The sequence below is a fragment of the Oncorhynchus keta genome, chromosome 11, assembly GCF_023373465.1.
Source record: "Oncorhynchus keta strain PuntledgeMale-10-30-2019 chromosome 11, Oket_V2, whole genome shotgun sequence".
Classification (NCBI taxonomy): Eukaryota; Metazoa; Chordata; class Actinopteri; order Salmoniformes; family Salmonidae; genus Oncorhynchus; species Oncorhynchus keta.
Window position 1 is genome coordinate 52,175,903 of NC_068431.1, and position 13,977 is coordinate 52,189,879.

The 13,977-nt window shown below is 44.3% G+C and overlaps 1 protein-coding gene across 1 annotated transcript in view; it reads left to right on the plus strand.

The window, feature by feature from the left end:
* The window catches only part of LOC118390791 (calcium-binding protein 8-like), a 75,537-nt gene that overhangs the window by 27,762 nt on the left and 33,798 nt on the right, over positions 1 to 13,977 (plus strand). Inside the window, exons 3-4 of the mRNA XM_035781499.2 lie at positions 7,167 to 7,310; positions 10,831 to 10,943. Of these exons, the coding sequence (XP_035637392.1) occupies positions 7,167 to 7,310; positions 10,831 to 10,943 (257 nt within the window). The remainder of the gene's footprint in view (positions 1 to 7,166; positions 7,311 to 10,830; positions 10,944 to 13,977) is intronic.

Consider the following 13,977-nt stretch of genomic DNA (forward strand, 5'->3'; position numbering starts at 1 on the left):
TTCCCACATGCTTCAAGAGGACCACCATTGTCCCTGTTCCCAAGAAAGCTAAGCACTCACTTCCGTCATCATGAAGTGCTTTCAGAGACTCGTCAAGGACCATATCACCTCCACCCTACCCGACACCCTAGACCCAATCCAATTTGCTTACCGCCCAAATAGGTCCACAGACGATGCAATCTCAACCACACTGCACACTGCCCTAACCCATCTGGACAAGAGGAATACCTATGTGAGAATGCTGTTCATCGACTACAGCTCAGCATTTTTTATTTCACCTTTATTTAACCAGGTAGGCAAGTTGAGAACAAGTTCTCATTTACAATTGCGACCTGGCCAAGATAAAGCAAAGCAGTTCGACAGATACAACGACACAGTTACACATGGAGTAAAAACAAACATACAGTCAATAATACAGTATAAACAAGTCTATATACAATGTGGGCAAATGAGGTGAGAAGGGAGGTAAAGGCAAAAAAGGCCATGGTGGCAAAGTAAAATACAATATAGCAAGTAAAACACTGGAATGGTAGTTTTGCAATGGAAGAATGTGCAAAGTAGAAATAAAAATAATGGGGTGCAAAGGAGCAAAATAAATAAATAAATTAAATACAGTTGGGAAAGAGGTAGTTGTTTGGGCTAAATTATAGGTGGGCTATGTACAGGTGCAGTAATCTGTAAGATGCTCTGACAGTTGGTGCTTAAAGCTAGTGAGGGGGATACATGTTTCCAGTTTCAGAGATTTTTGTAGCTCGTTCCAGTCATTGGCAGCAGAGAACTGGAAGGAGAGGCGGCCAAAGAAAGAATTGGTTTTGGGGGTGACTAGAGAGATATACCTGCTGGAGCGTGTGCTACAGGTGGGAGATGCTATGGTGACCAGCGAGCTGAGATAAGGGGGGACTTTACCTAGCAGGGTCTTGTAGATGACATGGAGCCAGTGGGTTTGGCGACGAGTATGAAGCGGGGGCCAGCCAACGAGAGCGTACAGGTCGCAATGGTGGGTAGTATATGGGGCTTTGGTGACAAAATGGATTGCACTGTGATAGACTGCATCCAATTTGTTGAGTAGGGTATTGGAGGCTATTTTGTAAATGACATCGCCAAAGTCGAGGATTGGTAGGATGGTCAGTTTTACAAGGGTATGTTTGGCAGCATGAGTGAAGGATGCTTTGTTGCGAAATAGGAAGCCAATTCTAGATTTAACTTTGGATTGGAGATGTTTGATATGGGTCTGGAAGGAGAGTTTACAGTCTAACCAGACACCTAAGTATTTGTAGTTGTCCACGTATTCTAAGTCAGAGCCGTCCAGAGTAGTGATGTTGGACAGGCGGGTAGGTGCAGGTAGCGATCGGTTGAAGAGCATGCATTTAGTTTTACTTGTATTTAAGAGCAATTGGAGGCCACGGAAGGAGAGTTGTATGGCATTGAAGCTTGCCTGGAGGGTTGTTAACACAGTGTCCAAAGAAGGGCCGGAAGTATACAGAATGGTGTCGTCTGCGTAGAGGTGGATCAGAGACTCACCAGCAGCAAGAGCGACCTCATTGATGTATACAGAGAAGAGTCGGTCCAAGAATTGAACCCTGTGGCACCCCCATAGAGACTGCCAGAAGTCCGGACAGCAGACCCTCCGATTTGACACACTGAACTCTATCAGAGAAGTAGTTGGTGAACCAGGCGAGGCAATCATTTGAGAAACCAAGGCTGTCGAGTCTGCCGATGAGGATGTGGTGATTGACAGAGTCGAAAGCCTTGGCCAGATCAATGAATACGGCTGCACAGTAATGTTTCTTATCGATGGCGGTTAAGATATCGTTTAGGACCTTGAGCGTGGCTGAGGTGCACCCATGACCAGCTCTGAAACCAGATTGCATTGCAGAGAAGGTATGTTGAGATTCAAAATGGTCGGTAATCTGTTTGTTGACTTGGATTTCGAAGACCTTAGAAAGGCATGGTAGGATAGATATAGGTCTGTAGCAGTTTGGGTCAAGAGTGTGTCCCCCTTTGAAGAGGGGGATGACCGCAGCTGCTTTCCAATCTTTGGGAATCTCAGACGACACGAAAGAGAGGTTGAACAGGCTAGTAATAGGGGTGGCAACAATTTCGGCAGATAATTTTAGAAAGAAAGGGTCCAGATTGTTTAGCCCGGCTGATTTGTAGGGGTCCAGATTTTTCAGCTCTTTCAGAACATCAGCTGAATGGATTTGGGAGAAGGAGAAATGGGGAAGGCTTGGGCGAGTTGCTGTTGGGGGTGCAGTGCTGTTGACCGAGGTAGGAGTAGCCAGGTGGAAAGCATGGCCAGCCGTAGAAAAATGCTTATTGAAATTCTCAATTATGGTGGATTTATCAGTGGTGACAGTGTTTCCTATCTTCAGTGCAGTGGGCAGCTGGGAGGAGGTGTTCTTATTCTCCATGGACTTTACAGTGTCCCAGAACTTTTTTGAGTTAGTGTTGCAGGAAGCAAATTTCTGCTTGAAAAAGCTAGCCTTGGCTTTTCTAACTGCCTGTGTATAATGGTTTCTAGCTTCCCTGAACAGCTGCATATCACGGGGGCTGTTCGATGCTAATGCAGAACGCCATAGGATGTTTTGTGTTGGTTAAGGGCAGTCAGGTCTGGGGAGAACCAAGGGCTATATCTGTTCCTGGTTCTAAATTTCTTGAATGGGGCATGTTTATTTAAGATGGTTAGGAAGGCATTTTTTTTAAATATCCAGGCATCCTCTACTGACGGGATGAGATCAATATCCTTCCAAGATACCCCGCCAGGTCGATTAGAAAGGCTTTTACAGTGATGAGTGGAGGTCGTTTGACCTCTGACCCATTACGGATTCAGGCAATGAGGCAGTGATCGCTGAGATCTTGGTTGAAGACAGCAGAGGTGTATTTAGAGGGGAAGTTGGTTAGGATGATATCTATGAGGGTGCCCGTGTTTAAGGCTTTGGGGGGGTACCTGGTAGGTTCATTGATAATTTGTGTGAGATTGAGGGCATCAAGTTTAGATTGTAGGATGGCTGGGGTGTTAAGCATGTTCCAGTTTAGGTCGCCTAGCAGCACGAGCTCTGAAGATAGATGGGGGCAATCAGTTCACATATGGTGTCCAGAGCACAGCTGGGGGCAGAGGGTGGTCTATAGCAGGCGGCAACGGTGAGAGACTTGTTTTTAGAGAGGTGGATTTTTAAAAGTAGAAGTTCAAATTGTTTGGGTACAGACCTGGATAGTAGGACAGAACTCTGCAGGCTATCTTTGCAGTAGATTGCAACACCGCCCCCTTTGGCAGTTCTATCTTGTCTGAAAATGTTGTAGTTTGGAATTAAAATTTCTGAATTTTTGGTGGTCTTCCTAAGCCAGGATTCAGACACAGCTAGAACATCCGGGTTGGCAGAGTGTGCTAAAGCAGTGAATAGAACAAACTTAGGGAGGAGGCTTCTAATGTTAACATGCATGAAACCAAGGCTATTGCGGTTACAGAAGTCATCAAAAGAGAGCGCCTGGGGAATAGGAGTGGAGCTAGGCACTGCAGGGCCTGGATTCACCTCTACATCGCCAGAGGAACATAGGAGGAGAAGAATAAGGGTGCAGCTAAAAGAAATAAGAATTGGTCGTCTAGAACGTCTGGAACAGAGAGTAAAAGGAGGTTTCTGGGGACGATAAAATAGCATCAAGGTATAATGTACAGACAAAGGTATGGTAGGATGTGAATACAGTGGAGGTAAACCTAGGTATTGAGTGATGAAGAGAGAGATATTGTCTCTAGAAACATCATTGAAAACAGGAGATGTCATTGCATGTGTGGGTGGTGGAAATAATAAGTTGAATAAGGTATAGTGAGCAGGACTAGAGGCTCTACAGTGAAATAAGCCAATAAACACTAACCAGAACAGCAATGGACAAGACATATTGACATTAAGGAGAGGCATCCTTAGTCGAGTGATCAAAAGGGTCCGGTGAGTGGAGAGGTTGATTGGGGGTCACAGCGATTTAGACAGCTAGCCAGGACATCGGTAGCAAGCTAGCATAGGATAGAGGTCTGTTGTTAGCCACCTCTTGCGTTCCGTCAGTAGATTAGTGGGGTTCCGTGTGGTAGAGGGGATTAATCCAAATCACACAACAACAAAAAAATTAAAACAATAGATATATTTATAGAGGCCCAAGAAGAAACATGATAATAATAAAAATAAATAAATTGTCCGATAGTCTATTCCGAGAGCAGCTGGTAAGACAGCTAGCGGTTAGCAGGCCGCAGATGGGCGTTCAGGTAACATCGCGACGGAGGAGCCAGCCGGATCTCCTTCAGGTAGATAACGTCGGCAGTTCAGTTGTGAAGGCCCGGTGTAGGCAGTAAAACGGGTCCGGATAGGTGACTGCAGCCCAGGAGTGATTGACGGAGCTCAGGAGTGATTGACGGAGCTGGCTAGCTCCGGAGTAATTGATGTTTGCTCTTGAATCGACGAAAGCAGATAGTCACACGGATAGCAGCTAGCTAGCTGTGAGATCCGGGTATGAATGTCCAGAGAGCAGTTTAAATCCAGGGACATGGAGAGAAAAAAAGGTCCAGTATGTTCCGTTCCGAGCCGCGCTGCGCCGTACAAAACTGGCGATAGATTTTCGAGCTAAAGGATAGCTGATGGCCACCAACCGTGGTTAGCTGAATACTAACGATTTGCCAGTAAAGAAGCTAACTAGCTTCTGAACTAGCTTCTGATTAGCTACTGGATTAGCTTCTGGGCTAGCTTCTGGCTAGCTCCTGGCTAGCTTCTGGCTAGTTTCTGGCTAGCTTCTTGGAGTTTCTGGCTAGCTTCTGGCTAGCTTCTTGGAGGATTGCAGATTTGAGGTAAATAATACTTATTTATAAATATAAATTGGTGAGGCGGGTTGCAGGAGAGTGTTTTGAAGATGAGTTGATGGAAAATAAAAATAAAATGTATGTGAAAAAAGTTGTAAATATATATATATACAGGACACGACAAGACAAGGACAAAAGACGTCTGAACTGCTATGCCATCTCGGTCAATTTAACACCATAGTACCCTCCAAACTCGTCATCAAGCTCGAGACCCTGGGTCTCGACCCCGCCCTGTGCAACTGGGTACTGGACTTCCTGACGGGCCGTCCCCAGGTGGTGAGGGTAGGTAACAACATCTCCACCCTGCTGATCCTCAACACTGGGGCCCCACAAGGGTGCGTTCTGAACCCTCTCCTGTACTCCCTGTTCACCCATGACCGTGTGGCCATGCACGCCTCCAACTCAATCATCAAGTTTGCGGATGACACTACAGTGGTAGGCTTGATTACCAACAATGACAAGACAGCCTACAGGGAGGAGGTGAGGGCCCTCGGAGTGTGGTGTCAGGGAAATAACCTCACACTCAACGTCAACAAAACAAAGGAGATGATTGTGGACTTCAGGAAACAGCAGAGGGAGCACCCCCCTATCCACATCGATGGGACAGTAGAGGAGAGGGTAGTAAGTTTTAAGTTCCTCGGCGTCCACGTCACGGATAAACTGAATTGGTCCACCCACACAGACAGCGTTGTGATGAAGGCACAGCAGCGCATCTTCAACCTCAGGAGGCTGAAGAACTTGTCACCAAAAGCACTAACAAACTTCTACAGATGCACAATTGAGAGCATCCTGTCGGGCTGTATCACCGCCTGGTACGGCAACTGCTCCGCCCACAACCGTAAGGCTCTCCAGAGGGTAGTGAGGTCTGCACAACACATCACCGGGGGCAAACTACCTGCCCTCCAGGACACCTACACCACCCGATGTCACAGGAAGGCCAAAAAGATCATCAAGTACAACAACCACCCCAGCCACTGCCTGTTCACCCCGCTATCATCCAGAAGGCGAGGTCAATACAGGTGCATCAAAGCAGGGACCGAGAGACTGAAAAACAGCTTCTATCTCAAGGCCATCAGACTGTTAGACAGCCACCACTAACATTGAGTGGCTGCTGCCAACACACTGACTCAACTCCAGCCACTTTAATAATGGGAATTGATGGAAATTGATGTAAAATATATCACTAGCCACTTTAAACAATGCTACTTAATATAATGTTTACATACCCTACATTACTCATCTCATATATGTATATACTGTACCCTATATCATTTACTGCATCTTTATGTAATACTTGTATCACAAGCCACTTTAAACTATGCCACTTTGTTTACATACCCTACATTACTCATCTCATATGTATATACTGTACTCGATACCATCTAGTGCATCTTGCCTATGCCGTTCTGTACCATCACTCATTCATATATCTTTATGTACATATTCTTTATCCCTTTACACCTGTGTGTATAAGGTAGTCGTTTTGGAATTGTTAGGTTAGATTACTCGTTGGTTATTACTGCATTGTCGGAACTAGAAGCACAAGCATTTCGCTACACTCGCATTAACATCTGCTAACCATGTGTATGTGACAAATAAATGTGATTTTATTTTATTTGATTGAATATGTGAACAGCCTCAATTCGTTGGGGCATGGACTCTACAAGGTGTTGAAAGCCTTCCATAGGGATGCTGGCCCATGTTGACTCCAATGCTTCCCACAGTTGTGTCAAGTTGGTTGGATGTCCTTTGGGTGGAAAATGTTGAGTGTGAAAAACCCAGCAGCGTTGCAGTTCTTGAAGTGGTGCAACTTTGGTTTTAGAGGTGGACGAGACATAATTATTATATTATTTAAAAAATGTTTTTTATCCAGTCCATAAACACTCCAAACAGCTTAGCCAATATTCGGAGGCATCCGCATGGTCCTAAAACACACTGTTGCCTCGTTTACTATCACAATCCAATTATAAAACTGGGGGGGAAATGCAATTTTAGAATGTGGGGGGGACATGTCCCCCATCCCCAGTGAAAGTTGCACCCATGGTTCTTGACACAAACCGGTGTGCCTGGCAGCTCCTTCCATAATCCGTTGAAAGGCACTTACATTTTTCCTGTTAACACTCTGAATGGCACAACATACACAATCCATGTCTCAATTGTCTCAAGAATTTAAAATAGTTTTTTAACCTGTCTCCTCCATTTCACACTGATTGAAGTGGATTTAACAAGTGACATCAATAAGGGATCATAGCTTTGTCTATGTCATGGAAAGGACAGATGTCATACATTTTTTGTACACTCAATGTGTATGTGTGTCCCTGTGCAGAGATCCGGCAGGCGTTCCGGGTGCTGGATCGGGATGGGAACGGGTTCATCTCTAAGCAGGAGCTGGGCATGGCTATGAGGTCCCTGGGATACATGCCTAGCGAGGTGGAGCTGGCCATCATCATGCAGAGACTGGACATGGACGGTGAGATATAAGAATGAAAGACACACACGCACACACACATTGGCCTATACTTTATGTAGGCACACACACTGAAAGTCTTAGTCTGTGATTTCCTAAACGCATTTTTCCAAGGTTAATGAATCAATTACACCTCCAAGTCTCAGCAGTGTGGGAGAGTGGGTTCATGCTGTATGTACACTGTGTCTGTGTTTGCATTCACCCTATATACCAGGTTCTCTGTGTAAACCACTCTGCATTAAACAACTTTGCCAAAATGCTTTGTGGATGACTGTGTGCACACACACACACACAAGCGCACACACTCGCATGCACACACACACACACACACACACACACATAGGGACGGCTCCAGGCATAAGCGACATCAGCATTTACTTAGGGCCTCCGACTGCTAGGGGGAGTTTAGGAACACAGTTGTGGCCTCAACTTATTGTTGAGTTATAATAGTGGAATGCACAAGGTGCAGTTTAGACATTTGGTTGTCCATCTGCAGTTTTTCTCTTGTTATGTCAGTCACCGATAGTCACTCAATTAGCATGTCAGCTAACAATTTTTTAATTGGTAAGTTAATATAGCCAGTTGTCATGGCCGAATACCAACCGGGCACTCAGAGCAGGTGCCCAGGGGTCTTGACCTCCAGGGGTTCCCCATTGATTTTGTCAGTCACTCTCATTCAGATATAATTAACATGGGAAAAGTATTGGCAAAATGTGTAGAATTGCAGGAAATTAGCTGTAAAACTGCAAATTATTCTCTCTGCTCTATGGTAAAAAAAAAAAAACGGGACCCCAAAAAGCTAAGACCGACCCTGAACACACACACAGGTTGCTCTCTGAAAGGCAAATCTATGTGTGTGTGTGTATGTGTGTGTGAGTCAAATGACATTTCATTTGTCACATGCGCCAAATAAAACAAGTGTAGACCTTACTGTGAAATGCTTACTTACAAGCCCTTAACCAACGATGCATTTAAAAATAATGATAAAAGGGTTAAGAAAATATTTACTAAATAAACTGAAGTAAAGAAAAGTAACACAATAAATAACAACAACAAGGCTATATACAGGGGGCACCGGTACCGAGTCAATATGCAGGGGTACAAGTTAGTCGAGGTAATTGAGGTAATATGTACATGTAGGTAGGGGTAAAGTGTCTATGCATAGATAATGAACAGTGAGTAGCAGCAGCGTAAAAAAAATGGGGGGTCAATACAAATAGTCATATGATTAGAGTACCAGTCAAAGTTTGGACAAGTAACGCTCAAACTCAATTGACAGCAAAGCTAGGTGATCACGCACCAGCTGGGAGAAAGACGGCCCAGTCTCAGTCTCTCTGAAAATCCCTGCTAATGTTTGGAACATGTCAAATATGCCCCTTGTCCACTCACAGTCCCCACAGTTCCAGTTTGGCTTTGAATGCAGCCACTTTATCTGCCAACTTAAAGACAGTTGTCATTCTCCCCTGAAGTGACAGATTGAGTTTGTTGAGCAGGTTGAATAAGTCGCACAGGTAAGCGAGTTTTGCGACCCATTCCTTGTCATTGAAATGTGCTGCCAAATCTCTGCAGCAGCTCTAGTAACTCAAACACTCTGGCAAGCGATCTCCCCCAGGATAGCCATCTGACTTCAGTGTATAAGAGAAGGCGTTTGTGCTCTGCGTCCATTTCCTCACAAAGCTGCCCAAACAGATGCGAATTAAGGGCGTGTGCTTTGATGTGATTGCTAACTTTAATAACATCATTAAATATGACGTTAAATTCAGGTGACATTTCTCGGCTAGCCAGCATTTCTCTGTGCATGACACAGTGCTTAGACTCACGCTCAGGCTCAGCCTCTTTAACCCAGTAGTGAAACCAGACAGCCGTCCAGTCATGGCAGCAGCCCCATCCGTGCATATGCCAACACAGAAGGACCAATCCAATTTTCCTGACATGTAATCATCCAAAGACTTGAAAAGTTCTGCGGCCGCTGTGTTAGTCGGCAGGGACAGCGCACACAACATATCCTCATGCACATCATCCTGAAATATATATCACACATAAGCAAGCAGTATTGCCTTGTTGTCGACATCGTTAGATTTGTCAACCTGGATTGCATACCACGGTGACTCGTTAATAAACAAATTAGGAACATTTGAGCAGTCTTGACACAACATTTTGAACAGCAATGAAATGGTTCATTGGATCAGTCTAAAACGTTGCACATACACTGCTGCCATCTAGTGGTTAATATCTGAATTGCATGTGGGGTATAATAATATGTTATGGCCTTTCTCTTAGATTTCATGATGATGGCACACTTTTTTTTTAAAGTTTGGTGTTTTCTTTGTATTATCTTTTACCGGATCTAATGTGTTATATTCTCCTACATTCTGTTCACATTTCCACAAACTTCAAACTGTTTCCTTTCAAATGGTACCAAGAAATGCATGTCCTTGCTTGAGGGCCTGAGCTACAAGCAGTTAGATTTGGGCATGTCATTTAAGGAAGATATTGAAAAAAGGGGTCCGATTCTTACGAGGTTTTAAGCCTCTAAACAATTGTCTCTCAACGTCCTCCGCTATTTCATCAATTCGCCTAGTGATGGTGGTAGCCGAAAGAGGAACTTATGATATCTTTTTAGCTGCAGCCTATCCTAAGAGTTCATGGCAAATGTCCTTAGCAATACGGCTAGCCACTAAGTATGATGCTCTCAGTGCAGCCACGTTTGTTAATGCGGTGGCTTCCAAGACTTGCTTCTGTCCTTCTTGTTCACGTTTTCTTCGTTCAAAGAATTCAACAGGTTTGTCTTTAAGTGCAGGGTGCTTGGATTCGATGTGCCGAAGCAGTTTTGAGGGCTTCATTGCCTCGTTAGATAGCCTATCTCCACATACTACGCACAGGGGGCTAGGAGCATGCGAGTCACCTGTCGCAATAAAGCCATATTTTAGGTAGGACTCATCATATTTTCTATTGAATGAGGCTTTTTTTTAAGACTCGGGCTCTGCTGTCTCTGCATTATCGACATTGTCGTTGGGCCTTTGATCTCTCTTACCCCTTCCAAAGAATCTCTCCAGCGACGTTTGTTTGTTCTTATTCATGTCAGCTAACGTAGCTAGCTAGTCCAAAGTTGGCGGGCAACACAGCTCACACAGACCGTGATGAACTCATTACTCAAGTTCAAAATCTGTAAACTGTTGTGGATGTGACAGAGATAATTAGACTGGTGAGAAAAGGACGGACAGACTGCACCAAGTTCAATGTATTTACTACACAAATAGCCTATAATTGTATACAATTATTATTTTATCGAACCGATTAAAACAATTTAAAATGAATGTATCCTTTCCGTGCGGCCCGGTAGAGAATGTGCCCAGGGGTTGGGGACCGGTGGTCTACAAGACTGTGTGTGTGTGTGTGTGTGTGTGTGTGTGTGTGTGTGTGTGTGTGTGTGTGTGTGTGTGTGTGTGTGTGTGTGTGTGTGTGTGTGTGTGTGTGTGTGTGTGTGTGGTGTGTGTGTGTGTGTGTTTGTCTATCTGTATAGGTGATGGCCAGGTGGACTTTGAAGAGTTTGTGACGATACTGGGACCCAAACTTCTGTCGTCTGATACCAGAGAAGGTTTCCGAGGAAGCACCATCGATAACATCTTCTGGCAGGTAGGACCACATAGTCCTCTCTTCTCTTGAATTCACTTATCTTCTATTGTCTCCTGTCAAATCCTCTTCTCTCCTCTTCTCTTCAGTTCTGGTCTCTTGGGCCAAAACTGGTTGAATCAACATTGTTACCACGCAATTTCAACCCAACAATTCAATGTGATGATGTCGAATCAACGTTGAAAACTGATTGGATTTTTTAAAAGTCATCAATCTAAGGATGTCTTTGCCCAGTGGGTTCTCGCCTCTCTTCTCTTCTGTTTTTCTGCTCTTTTCTCAAATCAAATTGTATTTGTCACATGCGCTGAATACAAGCCCTTTAACCAACAATGCAGTTTTAAGAAAATACCCCCCCTCTAAAAAAAATTAAGATATAAGAAAAACAAATAATTAATGAGCAGCAGTAAATAACAATAGCGGGCCTATATACATGGGGTACCAGTTCAGAGTCAATGTGTCAATATGCGGGGGCACCGGTGTCGACGTAGTTGAGATAATCATGTACATGCAGGTAGGGTAATTAAAGTGGCTATGCATAGATGATAACAGAGAGTAGCAGCAGCGTGGGGTGGGGGTGGGGGGATAGTCTGGGTTGCCATTTGATTAGCTGTTCAGGAGTCTTATGGCCTGTGGTAGAAGCTGTTTAGAAGCCTCTTGGACCTAGACTTGGCGCTCCGGTACCGCTTGCCGTGCGGTAGCAGAGAGAACAGTCCTTTCTATTCCTTTCTCTTCTCTTTTCCTGTCCTCATTTGCTCTACCCCCTTTCCTTTCATCCTCTTCTCTTCCTTTCTTATTTTCCAGTCCTCTCCTCTCTTCCCCTCTCCTCTCCTTTTTTTCCCTCCATCATCTCTACCCCTTTTCTCGCTTTTTGATGTCTCCTTTATCTCATTTCCCCAAATCCCCATATCCTCCTCTTCTGTTCCCTTCTCCTCCTTCTGCCCCTACTCTCCTCTTCTCCCTCCCTCTGTGATGGCTTCTGCAGTCAAGGCACGTGGAGATGCTTGCTCAAAAACCTGTTTTTGATAGATATTAACACACACACAGAGATAGAGACCCTATACCTTTGCCTTTTGTCCCATGGTGATGGGGAAAGGGATATTTGGGCCCATGTCTTCAAAGGAAAAAGACATGCCAGGGTGTGTGTGTGCATGTGTGTGTGTGCATGTGTGTGTGCATGTGTACAGGCTTCAAAGTAATTTAGGGGGGGGGTCTCTGCATCAGAGAAAGGAGAGAGAAAGGAGAGCTTTCGGGCTCCCAGAGAGATGCAGTGGTCTAAGACACTGCATCTCAGTGCAAGAGGCGTCACTGCAGTACCTGGATCGAATCCAGGCTGCATGACATCCGGCCGTGATTGGGAGTCCCATAGGGCAGCGCACAATTGGCCCAGCGTCCTCTGGGTTTGGCCGGGGTAGGCCGTCAATTGTAAATAAGAATTTGTTCCTAAATGACTTGCCTAGTTAAATAAAGGTTACATTTTCTTCTCTCGTGTATTTTCCAGTCCTCTCCTCTCTTCCCCTCTCCTCTCTCCTTTCTTCTCCATCATCTCTACTCTTTGTATTTCTGTTTCTTCTCTTTTTGATCTCTCCTTTTTGTCCCATGATGATGGGGAAAGGGATATTTGGGCCCATGTCTCCAAAGTAAAAAGACACGCCAGGGTGTGTGTGTGTGCATGTATGCGTGCGTAGTGTATTTCAATTTACTTCTGTTCAGCGAAAATATGTGTTTTCGGGGAAAGTAAAACTAAACTACTTTTAGTTCAGTGGTTTTTGCTGCATTAGAAAAATGGTTGAAATAGAGAGAGAAAACAAGGGAAAAGGGAAGACAGAACAACAACTGAGTGACAGGCAGAGAGTAGACACACGGAGAGAAGGGGGCATGGAGAGAAATGTTTTATTAAAGACAGAAAGGGAATAAGAAACAGAAAGGGAATGAAGCATGAAACACACTGAGAATCTTACTGCCGATAGACTGCTGATAGGTACTTATCACAGTGGGAGACCGTTCCTTCTCTTGCTAGAACAAAAGCGGTACCTGTTGATTGCCAACGCGGTAGCGACGAACCTACCGATTTGTACTTGTAAAATCGCAATGCTCGTCAGTGGCCAACAACTTGACTTTGAGCCAATCAGAGAGCACGATCCCCCACGTGAGGAGACAACAATAAAAAATTGGGGAAAAAGAAGGAATTTTCTCTGTGCATCCACGGATGAGCTCATCACACTTTTATGTAATGTAGGCTAGGGGACGGTAGCTAGCTAAATGCACAGATGCAATGCACGCAACCCTAAATACTTCCTCCAAGCTAGCTAACCACTGTAGCTAGTATTGGCATAATTAAAGCACAATGGATTGGCTAGTTTCCATGAAACAGCTGCATGCGTTAGCTGCTGAGTTAGTGCATTATCCTTAGCTAGGTAGCTAAACTCAGCAAAAAAAGAAACATCCCTTTTTCAGGACCCTGTCTTTCAAAGATAACTCACAGATCTTCATTGTAAAGGGTTTGCTTTTCGCAATCTGGTACAGTAATAGTGTAGACCGAGCTAAAATCAATAAATGATCAATTGGGCATACTTGAACTAAATAAAGAAATAAAGGCGATGAAGGCGAGCCTCTAAATGAGTGATGGAAAAGCTGTGACAATGGAGAAAGAAATAAAAACAAGCTAAAAGGTACAGTCAATACTATTTAAACGGACGCAAAAGAACTTAAAAAGGAGAATATGTCTCTGAGATACAGACTAGACCTATGCGAGAAAATCTGGTACTTACTAAGTATTAAAGAAAACGAGGGAGAAGATCCTGAAAGTGTGGTGAAATAACTCCTTCTTAAAGCACTACAGATCCCAGGCGATACTGTCTACAAAATCAAACGCTAACATGTACACCGTTTCAGATAGAGGAAAGCAATATGAACGCCCACTCGTTGCCAAATTTGCATTCTTTAAAGATAAAATAATGTTTGACAAGAGACTCGCTGCCAGGAAAGTAGGAATGAATGATCAGTCCCTGAAGAAAATTGTAGACCGGCTTAAAGTTCT